A 20,774-nucleotide genomic window follows, 5' to 3' on the forward strand; every position below is an offset into this window, starting at 1 on the left:
ACTGCTGTCAGATGACATTCATCAGGCATTTGCCATACCCACACCCTGCCATTGGATCACCAGACTGAGTACTGTGATTCGTCACTCCACATGTTTTTCCACTGATCAATCGTTGAATGTTTACACTCCTTACACCAAGTGAGGTGTCGTTTGGCATTTACCAGCGTGATGTGTGGCTTATGAGGAGCCAGTCAACCATGAAATCAAAGTTCTCTCACCTCCTGCCTAACTGTCATAATACTTGCAGTGGATCCTCATGCAGATTGTAATTCCTGCATGATGGTCTGGATAGATGTCTGTCTATTACACATGAAGACCCTCTTCATCTGTTGGCAGTCTCTGTCAGTCAACAGACGAGGTCGGCCTATACGCTTTAGTGCTGCACGTGTCCCTTCACGTTTCCACTTCACTATCACACCAGAAACAGTAGACCTAGTGATGTTTAGGAGAGTGGAAATCTCGCATACAGACGTCTCACACAAGCGCACCCAATCACCTGACCGCGTTCGAAGTCTATGAGTTCCGCGGAGTGCCCCCTTCTGCTCTCTCACAATGTCTAATGACTACTGAGGTTGCTGATATGGAGAACCTGGCAGTAAGTGGCAGCACAATGCACCTAATATGAAAAACTTATGTTTTGCGGGGTGTCCAGATAATTTTGATCACACAGTGTAAATGATTTTAAAAACATGTTTCTGGCAAACATATTTACACATCAGGATCATGAGATTCGAGCAGTCAGGATACATGGATTTTTTTTTTTTTATTTTCACATGCTGAATTTCTTATGAAACTCAGAAAAGAAAGTCTCTTACTTTCTCAGCCATTACCAGTTAATGAATCAGAAAAAAATTTAACACAGGTCAAAATAATATTTTTGTCATTCTGCTTAGTACTGACTAGTTTAATTTCCTCTAACAAGAAAGAAGACAATTTGGTACAACAGTCTCTTGTGTGTTCAGGCGACTGACTTTTTTAGCATTTGTTTCCCAATTTTTTATTCAAAATTTGATTTGGGCAAACAGTAAAATGTTCCTTCGTCATCTGTGACCTGATGGGAGTCTCCCGTACACCAGAGAAGGAATATCAGAAACCACCTTAAAGTGAAAAGAAATTACTACAAGCTAATTTTTGTAAACAAAAGCCCATTTGAAAACAATCTGTTTTGTATTTTTTTCTATGAGCAAAGTCTTACTGATGTGGGGTACAAAAGTAAAAATTCCAGCATTTAAACGAGTATTTTGGGCATTGTATGTTTACAATTGTATGTTTACCTCACACAAGATCTTTAAAATGTTACTTTTGTGAATGTGATATGAAAACTGAAAAAAATGAGAGGTAATCACCAGAAAAATATTGGAGTGTCATTTCTGGTTTCTTAAAATGTTAACGTTGTTGTAACTGACAAGCACCACACTCCAATTAAAAAACTGATAACTGTACTGTACAAAATATGTGAATAGCTTGTAACTAATAACTTGAGTCAAAACACCTTGATGTCTTGTAAATGTGGGCTTTGTTTCTTCAGGTAAATTGGGGGCACTTTGTGGGCCATGTGCACAATCACTGAGCCTATACAAATCGCTTTACTTGTGAAGCTTCACCCCCCCTCCCCCCAATTGTACTTCACTTGTAAGTATGTGCATATATTTTAAACGCTTAAATGCTGAATTTTACTAAAAGATGTTATTACTACACAGATATGAAGTAGAATGATTTCAATTTGTCACCCATAAAGCCCCCAGTATGCCACTTATGGCAGACAGAATCTCTGTCCAGGCCCAACGGATATCACGTATCTAAGAAGGTGCCATAAACTGACAGAATTCTGTCAATACATTGTGTGAATTAATCAATGTAAGTTGGGGTGCAGCGAGGGCCATATCAAGAGGATGGCAAGGTACGTTCCGCCAAGGACACAGGCACAGAGTGGGGCCCAAAAAGTGATCGGAAAACAAGAAAAAGGCAGTTGAAGAATTAATGAGAAGAATTACACTAGTTCTCTCGAAGTCTCCCACAACTCACTATCCAATCTTTTGCCTACAAGAAGCAGCTTCTCTCTCTGCTCACAGCCATAAACACACACTGCTGTCAGCAGTGTCATTTCATCCACATTGCAACATAAAGAAACAACTAAGACTGAACATGGTTTCTGCAGCAACAGTGTGCTTGGTTAATTGAGCTGTTGCCTACAGAGCTCACACGTGTCTGACAATGGAGTTAGAGTTACTAAATTTCTTGCTGTTTCAGGATCTCAAAGATCGGTGAGCAGGTCACGAAGCAAGTATGTTATACAACTGGAAGCTTCTGTCAGAAATGGTGTGAGACTGAGCCAGAGTGCTTCAAAGTACGAGAAAGTGCAGCTGAATTAAATGTGATAAAAAAACTATGTAAGAGTAGGGGCGAAAGCAGATTGTCAAATTTAGCAATTTCATTGACAGAACACAACACAGCAGTTTGACTTCATGCCTATGACATAATTAATATGACTTTGCCTCAAGGCAAGGAAATGCAAAGTAAAATTCTACCAAAACCCAATGCCTGGAAACTCATGTTTTCTCGAAGTATACATCACCCTGAAACCAATGTGCATAAGTGTCATTAACAGTAAGGTAAGGATTTTTTTTATTTATTCACTACAATGATAAGAGTTGTGTGCAATATTTTTCATCAAAAAGTTCATTTAAATATTAGTTTTCATGCCTGCCTCAATTTTGTTAAACCTACTTAACCCCCATGAACCATGGAACTTGCTGTTGGTGGGGAGGCATGCGTGCCTCAGCGATACAGATAGCCTTACCGTAGGTGCAACCACAACTGAAGGATATCTGTTTAGAGGCCAGACAAATGTGTGGTTCCTGAAGAGGGGCAACAGCCTTTTCAGTAGTTGCAGGGGCAACAGTATGGTTGATAGACTGATCTAGCCTTGTAACACTAACCAAAATGGCCTTGCTGTGCTCGTACTGTGAACGGTTGAAAGCAAGGGGAAACTACAGCCATAATTTTTCCTGAGGGCATGCAGCCTTACTGTATGGTTAAATGATGATGGCTTCCTCTTGGGTAAAATATTCCAGAGGTTAAATAGTCCCCCATTTGGATTTACGGGTGGGGACTACTCAGGAGACCGTCGTTATCAGGAGAAAGAAAACTGGATTGGAGCCTGGAATGTCAGATCACTTAATTGGGCAGGTAGGTTAGAAAATTTAAAAAGGGAAATGGATAGGTTAAAGTTAGATATAGTGGGAATTAGTGAAGTTCGGTGGCAGGAGGAACAAGACTTCTGGTCAAGTGAATACAAGGTGATAAATACAAAATCAAATAGGGGTAATTCAGGAGTAAGTTTAATAAAAAATAGGAGTGTGGGTAAGCTACTGCAAACAGCATAGTGAACGCATTATTGTGGCCAAGACAGACACGAAGCCCGCACCTACCACAGTAGTACAAGTTTATATGCCAACCAGATCCGCAGATGAAGAGATTGATGAAATGTATGATGAGATAAAATAAATTATTGAGATAGTGAAGGGAGACAAAAATTTAATAGTCATAGGTGACTGGAATTTGGTAGTAGGAAAAGGAAGAGAAGAAAATGTAGTAGGTGAATATGGAATGGGGGTAAGAAATGAAAGAGGAAGCTGCATGATAGAATTTTGGACAGAGCATAACTTAATAATAGCTAACACTTGGTTGAAGTATCATGAAGGAAGGTTGTATACATGAAAGAGGCCTAGAGATACTGGAAGGTTTTGGATAGGTTATATAATGGTAAGACAGAGATTTAGGAACCAGATTTCAAATTGTAAAACATTTCCAGGGGCAGATGTGGACTCTGACCAAAACCTATTGGTTATGAACTGTAGATTAAAACTAAAGAAACTGCAAAAAGGTGGGAATTTAAGGAGATGGGACCTGGATAAATTGACAGAACCAGAGGTTGTAGAGTGTTTCAGGGAGAGGATTAGGGAACAATTGACAGGAATGGGGGAAAGAAATACAGTAGAAGAAGAATGGGTAGCTGTGAGAGATGAAATAGTGAAGGCAGCATAGGATCAAGTAGGTAAAAAGACAAGGCTAGTAGAAATCCTTGGGTAACAGAAGATATATTGAATTTGAAACTTCCTGGCAGATTAAAACTGTGTGCCCGACCGAGACTCGAACTCGGGACCTTTGCCTTTCGCGGGCAAGTGCTCTACCAACTGAGCTACCGAAGCACAACTCTCGCCCGGTACTCACAGCTTTACTTCTGCCAGCAGAAGTCGAGCACACAGTTTTAATCTGCCAGGAAGTTTCATATCAGCGCACACTCCGCTGCAGAGTGAAAATCACATTCTGGATATATTGAATTTAACTGATGAAAAGAGGAAATATAAAAATGCAGTAACTGAAACAGAGAAAAAGGAATACAAACGTCTCAAAAATGAGATCAACAGGAAGTGCAAAATGACTAAGCAGGGATGGCTACAGGACAAATGTAAGGATGTAGAGGCTTATATCATGAGGGGTAAGATAGATACTGCCTACAGGAAAATTAGAGACACCTTTGGAGAAAAGAGAACCACTTATATGAATATCAAGAGCTCAGATGGAAACCCAGTTCTAAGCAAAGAAGGGAAAGCGGAGAGGTGGAAGGAGTATATAGAGGGTCTATACATGGGCGACGTGCTTGAGAACAATATTATGGAAATGGAAGAGGATGCAGATGAAGATGGAATGGGAGATATGATACTGTGTGAAGAGTTTGATAGAGCACTGAAAGATCTAAGTCAAAACAAGGCCCCGAGAGTAGACAACATTCCATTAGAACTACCGACAGCCTTGGGAGAGGCAGCCCTGACAAAACTCTACCATCTGGTGAGCAAGCTGTATGAGACAGGTGAGATACCCTCAGACTTCAAGAAAAATATAATAATTCAAATTCCAAAGAAATCAGGTGTTGACAGATGTTAAAATTACCTAACTATCAGTTTAATAAGTCACGGCTGCAAAACACTAATGCAAATTCTTTACAGATGAATGGAAAAACTGGTAGAAGCCGACCTCGAGGATGATCAGTTTGGATTCCGTAGAAATGTTGGAACACGTGAGACAATAATGACCTTACAACCTATCATAGAAGCAAGATCAAGGAAAGGCAAACCTACGTTTCTAGCATTTGCAGACTTAGAGAAAGCTTTTGACAATGTTGACTGGAATACTCTCTTTCAAATTCTGAAGGTGTCAGGAGTAAAATACAGGGAGCAAAAGACTATTTACAATTTGTACAGAAACCAGATGGCAGTTATAAGAGTTGAGTGACATGAAAGGGAAGCAATGGTTGGGAAGGGAGTGAGGCAGGATTGAAGCCAATCCCCAATATTGTTCGATCTGTATATTGAGCAAGCAGTAAAGGAAACAAAAGAAAAATTTGGAGTAGGAATTGAAATCCATGGAGAAGAAATAAAAACTTTGAGGTTTGCCGACAACATTGTAATTCTGTCAGAGACAGCAAAGGACCTGGAAGAGAAGCTGAACGGAATGGACTGTGTCTTGAAAGGAGGATATACAATGAACATGAACAAAAGCAAAATGAGGATAAAGGAATGTAGTCAAATTAAAGTAAGAGATGCTGAGAGAATAAGATTAGTAAATGGGACACTTGAAGTAGTAAATGGGTTTTGCTATTTGGGAAGCAAAATGACTGATGATGGTCAAAGTAGAGAACATATAAAATGTAGGATGTCAATAGCAAGGAAAGCGTTTCTGAAGAAGAGAAATTTGTTAACATCGAGTATAGATTTAAGTGTCAGGAAGTCATTTCAGGAAGTATTTGTATGGAGTGTAGCCATGTATGGAAGTGAAACACGGACGATAACTAGTTTGGACAAGAAGAGAATAGAAGCTTTCGAAATGTGGTGCTACAGAAGAATGCTGAAGATCAGAGGGGTAGATCACATAACTAATGAGGAGGTATTGAATATAATTGGGGAGAAGAGGAGTTTGTGGCACAACTTTACTAGAAGAAGGGACCGGTTGGTAGGACATGTTCTGAGGCATCAAGGGCTCACCAATTTAGTGTTGGAGGGCAGCGTGGAGGGTAAAATCGCAGAGGGAGACCAGGAGATGAATACGCTAAGCAGATTCAGAAGGATGTAGGTTGCAGTAGGTAGTGAGAGGTGAAGCTTGCACAGGATAGAGTAGCTTGGAGAGATGCATCAAACCAGTCTCTGGACTGAAGACCACAACAACAACAACAACAACAACAACGCTCAGAATGGCTCTTGAAGCAGCTGCAGACATTGGAGTAAGAGTATACCAACACTAATAAGGCCGTTTTCAGATTATGTATATCTTTGTTTTGGATCAGCTCCAGACACAGGTCTGTGGCAACTGGATAAAATTTAGTACAAGTACTTGGTGTGTGCCAGGGAGAAAGTGGGACAGGGAATGAGATCTATAACAACTTACACTGTCTTTTCTGAGCAAACAAACAAGCCAACCTTACACATACAATGTGAATTTTTACTAAAACAACTGCTGTTTTAACTAGATCAGATACTGCAAGACAGTCATTCATTAACAGGATTGTGCCATACATCTGCAGACTGGCTCAACAAAAACTACGTCCTCTTATGAAATGCAAAGAAATTAAATAATTCAGCAAAAGAAGTGTATATGTACCAGAACTACACTACCTGATTCAGGTTACTAGACAAGAATATTAGAACCATAAGAAATCTATGTCCTAGTCACAAAAGTAAATCAGGGCAATTATGTTATACTATCAGTTGCCTTAAAACTTATGCTACACATTCGTCTGCATAGTTTAAGAACATGTGTAGTTGATATTCTTTTGAACATTCAAAAATTGATTTATCTAGCAACTGACCTTTATTTTCTCCCATTTATCATCAACATCTTGCAACCAACTGAGGAAAAGACGTCCATTGTAGCGTGAGCGTGCATTACGATCCTTCTCCTCCTGTTCAGGTGTGATGACATTGTAGACTTCTTCATCCTTGAGAATAGTGCAGACAGAGAATGGCAAGGATTGATTTGCTAAGGCACGTGCAGCCCGTCCATGTACACGAAGAATTTCTTGCTCAACTGAAAGTACTAGCTTCTCCTTTTCTATAACATGCTGCAACAGAAAATCAGGTATGTTGGGAAATCTGATGATGGCTGAAAAAACAGTTAAATACAAGAAAGGTGCCATAAATTGATGTTTATTCCACATATGTAATCATGTAAAAACAAATATTAAGTTCAGCTAGTATATAAACTATTTACAGACTGGAAATGCAAAACAGGAGAAATGTGAATCAAAAATGTATTGTATGTCTTTAGTGCTTGAATAGAAAGACAGGTGGACTCTCTCTCTCTCTCTCCCCCCTCTCCTCTCCTCTCTCTCTCTCTCTCTCTCTCTCTCTCTCTCTCTCTCTCTCTCTCTCTCTCTCTCTCTGTGTGTGTGTGTGTGTGTGTGTGTGTGTGTGTGTGTGTGTGTGTGTGTGTGTGTGTGGTGCTTTTAACAGTATTACTACACCTAATTTTCTTGACCGTTCTGCAGCAAGATCAGTAGAAATTGGGGCACTAGCAGCCTACTAGCAAATAACAGAACATAACCCTACAGCAGAAAGCCGGGGCGCAGTAGACCTCATGGGCCATACTTTCATGTATAACATCGAGATGGAGGCATGGGCACCGCTGAGGCTCTGAATAGCTGTCAATGGCATTTACCCAAGTGCGCTCAATGCATTTTCCTCATTCGTGTGCTAGAACTTGACAGGTAAACATCTTTGTTCTCACTGTTTGGGTTTACTGCAACCCAGCTTTCTATACTTGTTGCCTGGATTTTCAGTACTGCTACACCCTAGGTAGTGACAGATGCTTTGTATACTATATATAATACATTTTTACGACAGTCTTGAACTTTTCAACGTAAGTAACAATTGTTTTATAACTGGGCAACTGTTGCATTATAATTATTTGTTTGTAATATATTATAATTATGCGTATTACATTATATTTTACATGTCATTGTATGGTTGGGAAAGCACTAGACTGTAGAAGCTACTGCAAAATGTGGAGCAGAGGAGGAGGAAGCCAAGAATCTAGAGGATCTTATCAAATGGGACAACTTCTACCTCAGAAAGGATGGTGTCACCAGGTGGATGAAGAATCCTCCAAGCATGTGGAAGGTTAGAACCTCGGAATATCATTCAAGAAGTTCCTGGACTGATGAGAAATGCAAGGAATGCAAAGGCTTCTGAGGAAGCCCTTGGTCTTTTCATTACACTAGAGATCATCCAGATCATCATTAACTGCATTAACAAGAAGATATGTCCCAAAAACTACAAAACCACGACAGATAGCCTGTACAGGAAGATGGACAAACCTGAGGTCATGGCTCTCCTCAGGCTTCTCTATCTAATGGGGGAACTCAGAGCTGGATGAATGAACTTGGATAGCTTCTGGGCCACTGATGGAACTGGTGTTGAGGTCTTCCCCCTGATGATACCATGACTAGTCAGATTCCTCATGTGCTGTCTCAGGTTTGATGATCTCAGGCAGTATAAACTCTGTGAAGACTTCAACCAGTTCAACAAGAACTGCCAAAACAGTTACATCATCAGTAGCAACATTATGATCAACAAGAAAATGGTGAGTTTCCATGGCCTATGCTCTTTTATTCAATACATCCCAACAAAGCCGGCCAAATAAGTCATCAAGATCTTTGCCATATGCATCTCTTGCACGGAGGTGTACGTCAGAAAGCAACCTGATTCAGCTCTCCACAAGACGAAGTCCCCATCTGATGTGACTGAATGCCTCATAACCAACATATCTGGATTGAGTAGAGACCTAACAATGGACAACTAGTAAACCAGCATTCCAATGCCCATTACACTCCCATGCAAGCACAAGATGACCCTAGTTGGAATGGTTAGGAAAACAAAACAAGAAATGCCTAAGGCATTCACTGAGACACTGACTGCCCAGTCTGCAGCAGCATGTTTGGTTTCAGTAACCAGATCACCCCATTACTGAAAAACGAAAAAAAGAAAAGTTTGTGATTCTTCTCTCCCCCTTTCACCATTATCATAATATAGATGAATTGATTGGGGACAAGAAGCAACCTGAGGTGATTACCTACTGCAATAATACCAAAGATGGTATCAACACCATTGATCAGTTGTGTGGAACTTTCGACGTGAGATGATTGTGCACAAGATTGCCACCCAGGATCTTCTTCTCGCTACTCAACATCGCTGGAATCAATGCACAAGTGATCCAAACTGCAACTTGCCTTGGTCAACCCTTATTATGTCCACAGTTCCTCAAAACCCTGACCCTTGCCCTTCTTCAAGGTCATATTTACAAGCACCAGGATTGGGGTACCTTCCCAGACTGCTGGAGTAGCACCTCGAAGAATTCATTCCTAGTTCCAGCAGCCAAGCTGTGAGACCTCCTTGCCAAAGAAGATGAAGAAGAATTCCAGGTGTGGGCTATGCGGCCACAAGGAGGACAGAATATATATATATGACTTATCTGTGTAAAATGGTAAAATGCATATTACTAGTTAACCGAATAGTGTATAGCCCATGGAAGGGGACCAGTGTGTTCTAAGGGACAATTTTACCAGTTGGCACTTGGAAGATCCAAAGCCCAGCCAATCTGAACACAGTAAGAAATGCAGCAATGCAAGTTTTGCTTTTAGAAAACATTCAATCAGGAATCACTTCATTTTAGATTTCATCTTGAGCTTCATCCTGGACTTCATTTCAGACTTGTCCACTGATGGCCTGCTGCCATCAGAGCTCATGGATCGAGAGTTTTAGAGAAATTTTGGGCTGATTTGACTTTGTTGTTGGACGAGGTTGTTGGTGCTACTGATGATTGATACTGGAGAGCAGTATCCACCTGCAATACTATGGTAAAATGAGCTGCAACCATGAGATCATACACAGAGAAATTAAAGTCATTTCATAAAATCTGAATCATTTCAAGCTCACTTTAAAGACTTGCATTTTTAATTCAATGAACAGCCTGCTTTGAACTAAGACCACAGGTGCAATGTATTTATTCCCTCCTGGAGTACTATCTGCTTTTTAGTTAACATCACAATAATCACTGTGCACTTCACAATTAGAATTAATTCACTTGTGTGGTTATTAGAATCTTCCCATCTGACCAATCTGTCATATATGCCAAGGTCTTATTATACAAATATTGTGATTATTTGTCAACTTTTTGTATAACTTTATCAGAATAAGCCAAAGGATTTCTCTTATTTTTCTGTGATGATCATTTCTCCCTAAGTAGTTTGGTGCCAACAAAATATTTTCACACACTGAGGTCAAAGTTGGTGATTTATGTTGTCTGTTTAGGGAGACAGGGCTTCTGGCCGAAAGCTTACACGTTTGATACCCTTTTTGTTTCACATATTTGCAACTCAGCATCACCACTATATGAAAAGGATGGATTGCTACTCACTATATAGTGGAGGTGATGATTTGCAGATCACACAATGGGAAACTGTCAAACAATTAAGCTTTTGGCTAAAAGGGCCTTGTTCAAGATTAGACAGCATATACACACACACTTTTGATTGTCCTGGTTTATTGGAGCATGTACTATCTTGTCATATGTCTTCCCTTTTCTTCAGGATGTGGTGCGGATTTGTGTCCTTACATCAGCACTTTGATTATCTACTTCAAGTGTTTCCATCCCCATTGTTTCTTGGCTAATTTTTTCAGGCAGCTCATTACCTGTAAATCTCATATGACTCAGCATCCAGAGACCAATGGATGTTTTGGAAAGCTCTCATTTATGGTTTTCAATGCGCTGATGTAGTTACATTTTTTTGTAGTGCTCTATGTATTGCTATTAAATCTGTGGTATGAATACCACATTCCTTTTGTAGAGGACATTTTCAGTTACAATCTTGTATGTATGCATAGCCGGCTACTTCATTATCTTTGGATCTGCAGTGAAAAGAGATTAAAATATGGATACCCTTGAATGGCTGAATAAAAGGCACAGCAACACAGTGTTAGAGTTATATTGTCTTTGGTATCCCAAGGTAGGTTCTTCCTTACTACTGATAGGGGAAAATACCATGGAGCAATTTGCGATTATGAGTATTGCACACAGGTAATCAGAGGAAGTTGAAGTCCTCAGGGGATTCTCAGCAGAGGTGTACTGGTGTTGGTTGCCTTGTTCTAAGACAGTTCACGAGTAATTGGATTGTTGGATTGTGAAATAAAATGGGATGACACAGGTGGTTTGGCATATGATTAATTGTGAGTGCAAATTAAATAAAGTTTGTTAGAATCATATTTTCAGGGGTGGTATTCCAACTCCTACAAGAAAGCTATCAACTGGATTAATTTTGAAAGCTCCATTTATGAAATAATTCCAATGTGATGGGCAGGGTCTAATATATCTAGGATGGATGGTGCTACTGACCCATGAACAATACTTCCATAATCCTAAATGCAATTAAATAGGCCCTTTATAAAATGTTAATAAAACTTCAATTCGTCTCCCCAGGAACTGTTGCCGAGGAAACAGAGTATTTGATTTCTTCATGCAGGAAGTTTTTATGTGTTGTATGTGCAGTGACCAAGTAAATTTATTTGTAAAAAAGAAGGGAGTTCTAGAAAATGGCACTATCCACTACTTCAAGAAGTTGGATTTCACGGTATAGTTTCTGGATGAGGATGGGTAGTCTGTATTGTACAAAAATGCATGATGCATGATTTAGCTGGCAAGAAATGGTATCAATGGTTTTGCATCCATTTTTGTGTCTTCTATATAGCTGTCTGTGGTTTGCGTTCTGCTGTTCTTAAAAATACTGAGCTACAATATAAACAAAGATCATCAACATATAATGCTGGTGTGACTATGTCCAATTGCATCTACTACATCATTTCTTGCAATTGCAAAGCTGTGACATTTAAAGCAGATCTCTGTGGGTCTCCATTTTCCTGCACATAGTGGTTACTGAGGATCATGTCCACACTGACTATATATAGGCTGAATGATAAAAAGTTTTGTATGAAGGCGGGCAAATATTCATGAAAACTTCATTTGTGCAGACTGATAAAATATGATGCTGCCACCTTGTGTAAATCAGAAAATACTGCAATCAAATGTCAATAGTGCACAAAGGCCAGGATATGATTGCTGGTAGTTCAAAATCTTTAGAGTTCACATTGGAGTGAGGAAAGAAGATTTCTAGATTCCAAACACCAACAAATATTCACATTAACCATCTTTTCTTACAGTTTATCCAAGACTTATGTTAAGTTGATCGACCTATGACTTTTTCTTTTTATCTTTCCCTGGATTTGCTACAGGTATTGTGATACTGTCTCTCTCGATTGCGAGGGATTCCATGTCTTGCCGTATCATGTTAAAAAAAATTTAGACTAGACTTTTTACTATTTTTACTAAGATGGTGTAGCATTTGATTACCGATGTTATCTGGTACTGCAGACATATCTTTATATTGTTTTAAAGCTTTATTTATTTCCCAGGCTGTAAAGAAGGCACTGTAGGACACCAGGTTTGTTAAGTTAAAGAAATATTACTACGTTCTGTTAAAAGATGATGCTGAGTGAAACTAGAATGGTAATTTGTGGAGGCCAAAATTTCTGCATAATATATTACTAGAAGTTCAGTACTGTCAGAGGAACTGATGTTAATTTCTCCCCGTCAAGGATTTGCTGAGGTCTTATTACTGTATTGAAGTTCACTAATCTGCTGTAATTTGGACCACAGTGTGAAGTCAGGACAAGTGCTGTTATAGAAGGAACATCATTTCCAACATTCTTTCATCCTTGGTTTCACTAAGTAATATTTTTTACCTTTGATCTCTTGAATAAAATTAAATTTTTGGTAGAGGGGTGGTGCCTATGTTGTAATAAGAGCCCCCCACTGTTCTCTGATGGCAGAGGTCCTGAAGCAATTGGTATGATAGTGTTTACAGCTTGGATGATAGTTTCTGTTGCAACTTCCACTACTTGATTGACCTTCTTCTCTGTGTTATTGTGATGGGTGACTTTAGCAGTATTAAAATTCCTATTGGCTCTTTGCACTGACCGAAATGGTAAACAATCAGTGTCACAAAGTCTGTCATGAACATTCCACTGGATTGTAGGTGTAAGGTTAGGACTCCAGACTGTCAAATCTATTGCAGAGCACAAACAACACTTGGTGCTGAAATGTGTTGGGGGCTCTCGAATTTATTAGGGAGATATTAAAAACTGAGAATAATCTCTTTAGTAGTTATTTAATAAAATGGAACACCTACTGCTGTTATTACAATATTATTTATTACATGGCTACCACGTTCCGCACTTCAGTACACCATCTTCAGGCCTTAACTAATGCTGAGGGGGTTAACTCCAATCACATACATAATTTGTCAGTGACCAACATCTATGAACTGGTTTTCACAGACTACCTGTAACAACGATGTTGTTTTGCCGATCATCGTGGCTACTGATGAATCCTGCATATGATTGGAGTTAACCCCCTCAGCATCAGTTAAAGCCTGAGGATGGTGTACTGAAGCACAAAAACTGTCAACCATATAATAAATAACATTGTAAGGATGGCTGTAGTGTTCTATTTTATTGCATCAGTGAATGCCTGAAGTCCCTGAAACCTCCAATCAGAAGGATGGACTTAGAACAATCGTTAGTAGTTGTCCTCTACTAGTTATCATCTTAATCTTATTATGTGATAAGTGCAGTAGCCGCCAGAAAGATCGCGGGAGGCGCACATCGGCACGGCGTGTCACGGACTGTAGTTGCTGCAAATAGAGTCCCGTGCACCAGAGGGCAAGCGGGAATTCGGCCACAACCTCTGCCAGCGGAACAACAACAACAACAACTCAGGTAGCATGGGCAGTGCCTAGTCAGTTCACATCGGGCATGCCTATGAGACAGTTCCCGGTCTACTCTGAAGTGCGACGGAAAACGTGAACCGTGTTACTACGCAATTGGCGACGAGTACGGCCGTTCTTTCGCGTGTTGCGTCGGCGTTCCGGTTTCGCAGCTTATCCGCGGCATGGAGGATTTAGTGCGCGTTTTGGTTGAGCAGCAGATGGAGCTCATGGCCACCATGAAACAAGTGCTTCCAGCGTAGCTCTCCACTCCGTCTGCTCCAGTGCCGTTCCCTCCTCCCTTTCCCCCGTATGACGAGACGGCGGAGGATTGGGACTCGTATGAACATCGCCTTTGGCAGCATTTCCAGGCATTTTATGTTGCCAATGCGGAGGTATGTCGTGCTCTTTTCTTGTATTGGATATCTCCCTCGCTGTATCAAGTTTTGCGGCAGCTAGCGCCGTTGCAGGAACCCTCGTCCTTGTCTTTTGACGCATTGTGTTCATTACTGTCTTCATATTATCGCCGCCGCACGGATGTTGTAGCGGTTAGGGTCGAGTTCTATCAATGCAAGAAGCAGCCCCATCAGTCTTAGTGGGCGTGGGCCGCTACCCTGCACGGTCTTAGTCACAAATGTGATTTTGTCACGGAGCAGTCGCGAGAGTCGTATGCCCACATTATGGTGTGCGACATCATTGTTCTTTCAGCCCCTGATGGGGAGATCCGGCAACAGGCCTTGCAGTTGGAAGACCCTTCCCTTAAGGAAGTCCTGTCCATTGCTCAATCGTATGAAATCCCTCACGCCGCCGGTCAACAGTTGGAAACGCGGTGCGACGTCGCGGCGGTACAGGGCGGCGCGGCCGCGTATACTGCGTCCAGGGTGGATGACGTGCGAGCCGTGCAATCCGGTCGTTATGGCCGCTCCCGCACGGCGCGTAAACAGAGTTCCGGCCGCCGGCCCCTGTTACCATCCTGTGCGTCGTGCTATATACATCACGATCGGTCGGAGTGCCCCCAGTGTTGGGCCGTTTGTCGAAAAATGTAATAAAAAAGGACACATTGCTAAAGTTTGCTGCTCAGCCTCAAAAGAATTGAAGGAAGCAGGTACAGAGGACATGGACGTTGACATTCAGGAAGTTCCATCGGGCCAGGCTCCTGCCGCATCGGCACACAAACTCTTTATCGAAGTGTCGGTTCAGTCGCACCGATTACAACTGCAAGTAGATACGGGCGCGGCAATTTCTTTGTTGAATGCACAAACTTACTCCGACCTTGGGTCGCCCACGTTGGCTCCAGTTTACCGGCGTCTATGCGGTTATGGTAAACAGTTCATTCCCCTACTGGGTCAATTCACTACCGACGTGACTTACAAATCAGTCACTCAGCCTATTACTTTTATTGTTGTCAGTGATGCGAGCTCCGCTAACCTTTTTGGCTTGGATGCCTTTCAAGCTTTCGGTTTTTCTATCACTGATACCATACAGTTGGTCTCCGAAGACATTCCCCTATCAGTCATTATAATCTTTGATATCTGCTTTCCAGATATCTATGAGGAGGGCCTGGGGCATGTTTCAGACTTTGAAGCTCACTTAACGTTGAAGGCGTCAGCTCACCCGCGTTTTCTACACGCGAGGCAGATCCCCTTGCCTCTCCGCCCCCAGGTAAAAGAAGAGCTAGACCGGCTAACACCCCTAGGGGTCGTTCTTCCCATTTCTTCTCGTGAGTGGCCTTCGCCCCTTGTTATTGACAGGAAACCCTTGGGAAAATTATGCCTTTGTGGCAATTTCAAGACCACCATTAATTCCCAATTGGTGGTGGACACCTATCCTTTGCCTCGTGCTGATGAATTGTTCTCCGCCGTGGCGGGAGGCCAAAATTTTTCGAAAATTGACCTTTTGGAGGCTTTATCATCAGATACCACTTGACTCCAAACGGCTGGTGGTCGTCAACACCCCATTTAGCCTTTAACAATACCAGTGGTTGGCCTTTGGAATATCCAGTGCCCCGGCGATATTCCAGCGTTATCTTGAGCACGTCATGTCTACAATCCCTCATTGTATTAATCACCTGGATGACATAACTGTCACGGGCCGCAGCACGAAGGAACACTTGCACAACCTTCGCACCCTCTTTCTCAAATTCAGCTCTGTGGGCTTGCATCGCAACCTGTGTAAGTCAAACTTCTTCCAACCGTCCATTGAGTATGTGGGCTACACCATGTCTCTGCATGGCATCCAGCCACTAGGAAGTTTGGTCCAAGGTATCCTCGGCCCGCTTCGCTGAAAGAGTTACAAACTTTTTTAGGCAAGATAGCCTATTACCACCGATTCATTCCCAAGGCTTCCACCATAGCCTGCCCCCTGTACTGCCTTCTGCGCAAGGGTGTTCCTTTTACTTGGTCGCCTGCATGCGAGCGGGCGTTCACCTCGTTGAAGGGCCTCCTCACGTCAGCACCTTGTTTGGTTACTTTTGACCCCCATAAGCCGTTGGTCCTGGCTACAGATGCTTCACATATGGGGTGGGGGCGGTCCTGGCCCATTGCAACGCAGATGGTTCCGAGCAACCCCTGGCGTCTAAAACTCTTAGTCCTGCGCAGGCCTCCCAGGTAGAAAAAGAGGCTTTGGCCATAGTCTACACTGTTACCAAGTTTCACCCTTTCTTTTATGGCACGAGTTTCAGTTAATCACTGGCCATAAGCCGTTAATATCGTTATTTGGCCCTGCCTCTCAGATTCTGGATAGGGCGGCCCACAGACTACAGCGCTGGGCCTTGTTCCTCTCTAAGTACCATTATGACATTCATTTTCGCCCTACCGGACAGCATGCCAACGCAGACGCTCTTTCCCGTCTTCCGGTGGGCCCGGATCCTAAGTTCAATCGAGAGGAGATTGTGTGTTTTCATTTGGATGTGGCATCCCGCCAAGTGGTTGATGGCTTCCCGATCACTAGTTCTAGAGTCGCCAGGGAAACAGCAGCTGACCCGGTTCTCCAGCAAGTAGTTCGCCTCATTCAGCAGGGGTGGTCATCCCGACCTCCAGGCTGGGCCTCGGACCCTTTTTGTAATTACTTTGTTCTACAAGACTGCCTCTCCATCTTGGAAGGAGTTCTGCTTCTGGCTACTGATGATACAGCTCCTCGCGTGGTTGTTCCTGCAAGTTTGCAAAGGGAAGTCCTCACGTTATTACATGAGGGGCACTGGGGTGTTTCCTGTACTAAAACCTTGGCTCGCAGACACGTGTACTGGCCTGGTATTGACACGGAAATTGAGCACTTGGTGGCCGCCTGTTCCCAGTGTGCGAGCCAACAGGCATCTCCCATGTCAGCATTCTCTTCGTGGCCGCCTGCAACCCAGGCATGGGAACGTGTGCACATCTATTTTGCAGCCCCGTTTCTTAATGGCTTTTGGCTCATTGCCATTGATGCTTATTCCCGATTTCCATATGTGGTTTGCTGCTTCTCAACCACTTCTGAAGTTGCAATCCAGGCACTAGAAAAAATATTTTCTGTGGAAGGTCTGCCAGTCACCCTGGTATCGAACAATGGACCTCAGTTTATGTCGCAGACCTTCCAGGATTTTTGTAGGTGCTTCAGTATTCGGCATATTTACTCTCCCCCCTTTCATCCACAATCGAATGGGGAATCCGACTGCATGATGCGCACATTTAAGATGCAGATGAAAAAGTATGTGCACAACTTTCCTGCAGAGGAGGCGCTGACGTTTTTCCTGACAGCATACCGGACCACACATATGGGAGAATGCAGCCCCGCAGAGCTCCTCCATGGGCGCCAAGCTAGGACTCTGCTGCACCTCCTCCGGCCCAGTCCTCGCCAGTCTTCGCGAAACGGAGAGCCCGGCTTTCCACTGGGTATGTCGGTCTGGGCACGTGGGTTTGGTCGCAATCCACGTTGGATACCAGCGGTGGTCCTGCGCCTGCCACCGGCTCTATACCTTGCAGACGGGGGACCGGGAGGTATGTATCACGGAAATCAGCTACGTCCACCCTCCGACCTCTCGGGCACCGACTTCCCCGTTGCCGGGACCTGTGTTGGTTTCTCAGGGGACGCTACCACCCCTCCCCCCTGTGATTCCGCAGCACTGCGATGGCTCTCAGCCTTGGCAGCCTCCAGTAGCTCCAGCACCGTCATCGCCATCGTTAGCGATGCCCCAGCGAGAGCTGGCACCCCTTGCAGGCCCGGTTTCTCAGGAGGCTTGTTCACCTGTGGTCGTCCCTTACCCATCGTCCCCGCCACTGGGTCTTGCCCTTCCCGGTGTGGACCAGGATCCAGAGTTCGACGGCCTGTCTCCCATTCTGTCCCGGGCTCCGGTGGTGGGACGACGGGGGCGTCTTTGTGTGGGTCACTTCCAGCCATATTTGAAAGTTCCGGCTCGAGGGTTGGCAGATCCCCTCGACTCCAGCCTTCCAATGGATGTGGAGCTCATCACTCCTACACGACGCTCCACCTTCCGACGCAGTGGATCACAGTGGCTTCACCCCCTGAAGGAGGAAGAGTGCAGTAGGCACCAGAAAGATTGCGGGCGTCGCACATCGGCACAGTGCGTCACAGACGGTAGTTGCCGCAAATAGAGTCCCATCCACCAGAGGGCATGCGAGAATTCGGCCGCGACCTCTGCCAGTGGAACAACAACAACTCAGGCAGCATGCCTAGTCAGTTCACACCGGCATGCCTATGAGACAGTTCCCGGTCTACTCTGAAGTGCGACGGAAAACGTGAACCGTGTTACTACACTAAGAGCACTGAAATCTGCTAATAAAATGAAAGACAAGGATAACTGTTTAATTATATCTTCCATCTCTCTCTGTACGCAATATCTCAGTCAGGAGTAATATAGTTGTTACAGAGTTTCATCACTATGCTCAATTGTATTCTAATGGCTATTGCTTGAAGTATAGGGTTTATACATATTAGTCCAGTGAAAGTGTAATTTACTAGTGTTCATACACCTCCATATGCTCATTCCAGTTTTTTTTTCTATTTTACCATATTTGTTATTTCCTCTATTAGTAGGAAGATAGTCTTCTATAAGTTTAGATTCTTGTATTGCTATTACATACTGTGAGAAAGTCTATGATTAAGTGTTGGATTTATTTCAGCTAGTGAGAGTAACCATGGCAATTCCACTACAAAATTATTGAAAAGTTGTCAGTGTGATCACCAAAGATGTTTATCAGCAGAGTTTTCCAGTGTCTTCTGTGTGGTTGGCACAGTGTCCATAGATTCTTCTGCTGTCAAGGAGAGTTCCAATTCCACCAGAACTGATAAACTGGTTCTTTACTCCCTCCTTTTTGTGTCCTTTTCCTCCTATTTCTTTTTTTGCTGTTTCTTTTGCATTTTTTCACGGTTTGGTCCCTCTTAACCACTGACTAGTATTTGGCTGTACATCAGTCTTTTTAAACCAGTGACTAGTATCGGATTTTACATCAGTTATATCTTGGGAGGAAGTAGTTGTAGAGTGGGTCTTCCTCTCTTGTGCTGTCAGAGGGATATCAGATGCCTTCTGGTATGAGGCTCCTGCTCGCTCTTTAAGGATGGAAGCCAAGTTTTTTATTTTGGTTGCGCATTCTCAGTCTAAGTTGAGGTAGTGGGGTGACAACTGTGACTTGTGGATAATTTGTTATAATGTCAACACGATGCAGGTGTTCATATTTTTCCTTTGACTCAGTATATGACAGATGGTCCATCTCTTCATTTTTGAAATACTGGGCAAACATGAATTGCGGGGATAGTGTTCTATACAAATCACATGCAAATGCTGTTGAACCACAAGGATGATCTTTGTGAAGTAATCTTCCACAGTTTCCACATTCTGGGTCTGTCATGATGTGAGGTGGCAATGTATCAAAAATGTAAGCATCAAAAACATCTCATGAGCAGTGGGATGTAACCTTCCATGTCACCCTATATGTCACAACTTTAATTTTTCCTTGGCGGACATTTCCTTCACAAGTACACACCAGCTACTGGATAAATTGTTTATTTATTTATTTATTTATTTATTTTTTACCAGTCTTCTGGCTTCTCCCTCTTTCCATAGAGTAGCCAAGGTAGGCAAAGCAATTGGATTGCAGCTGTCCACACTGAAATATCTATACCTGTTGAGACAGCCAGGTAAGTATGGCCATTACATTGTTTTAGTCTGATGCATTTCATATGCAAAACATCTGCCCTGAGGCCACCTACTCCTATCAAGGGCTCTGCCCAAAGGTGCTATCTAGCTGCAGTGAAGAACATCTGTCACAATGGCTGTTGCTAGGAGTGTTGGTACCCCAAGATGAAGGGCAACTACTCCTTGGGATGCATGAGGAGCTAGCAGCTCTGGCATTCGAAGTGTGATTCCTGTGTTTTCAGGGGGCTTTACTGAAAGGGAACGTAAAAACTACACCACATGGGGCTGGCTCCAGGGTTGGTTGGTAAGCACATATGTAAGTACATAGTTATTTTGTGTAGAGGAACTTTGACATTGGTTGATGCTATTTTAAGGTGCCCTTCTCCATTTGATCCACACGATAGGAAAAAAGAAAAAAGTTAGGTTAAACCCAAAAGGGGACAAAAAATTACTTCAGCTGAAAAATTTGACAATTTAGTAAATGGATAAAGATGTAAAAGAAAGAAAGGAGAACCTAACGAAATAGCTGGTTTAACATCAAAGTCTGTTACCATGAGTTACAGAGTAAAAGTAGTAGAACAGTCAGAGATGATAGATTACCGCACAAAAAAGGAAGTAAATGTTATAGTAGCTTGAGGCTCCACACCCGCCACATGTGTACTCTGAAAGAGTTGTGAGCCCTCTGCGAGGTAGAGGGGAGGATCGAGATAGAACCAGTTTTAAAGCAGCCACCGAAATCAAGCGTGTTGCGCTCAGCAGTGTGATGCACCACTGGTT

At 42.8% G+C, this 20,774-nt stretch overlaps 1 protein-coding gene and 1 non-coding gene across 4 annotated transcripts in view; both read right to left on the bottom strand.

The window, feature by feature from the left end:
* The window catches only part of LOC126266593 (ankyrin repeat domain-containing protein 11-like), a 323,390-nt gene that overhangs the window by 11,745 nt on the left and 290,871 nt on the right, over window positions 1–20,774 (bottom strand). For all 3 annotated transcript variants that reach the window (XM_049970907.1, XM_049970906.1, XM_049970908.1), the window contains one exon: window positions 6,866–7,117. In XM_049970907.1, the coding sequence (XP_049826864.1) occupies window positions 6,866–7,117 (252 nt within the window). The remainder of the gene's footprint in view (window positions 1–6,865; window positions 7,118–20,774) is intronic.
* Window positions 4,138–4,212, bottom strand: Trnas-cga (transfer RNA serine (anticodon CGA)). Its single transcript has one exon. It is a non-coding gene; the product is annotated as a tRNA-Ser (tRNA).

The sequence above is a fragment of the Schistocerca gregaria genome, chromosome 4, assembly GCF_023897955.1.
Source record: "Schistocerca gregaria isolate iqSchGreg1 chromosome 4, iqSchGreg1.2, whole genome shotgun sequence".
In the NCBI taxonomy this organism is placed as follows: domain Eukaryota; kingdom Metazoa; phylum Arthropoda; class Insecta; order Orthoptera; family Acrididae; genus Schistocerca; species Schistocerca gregaria.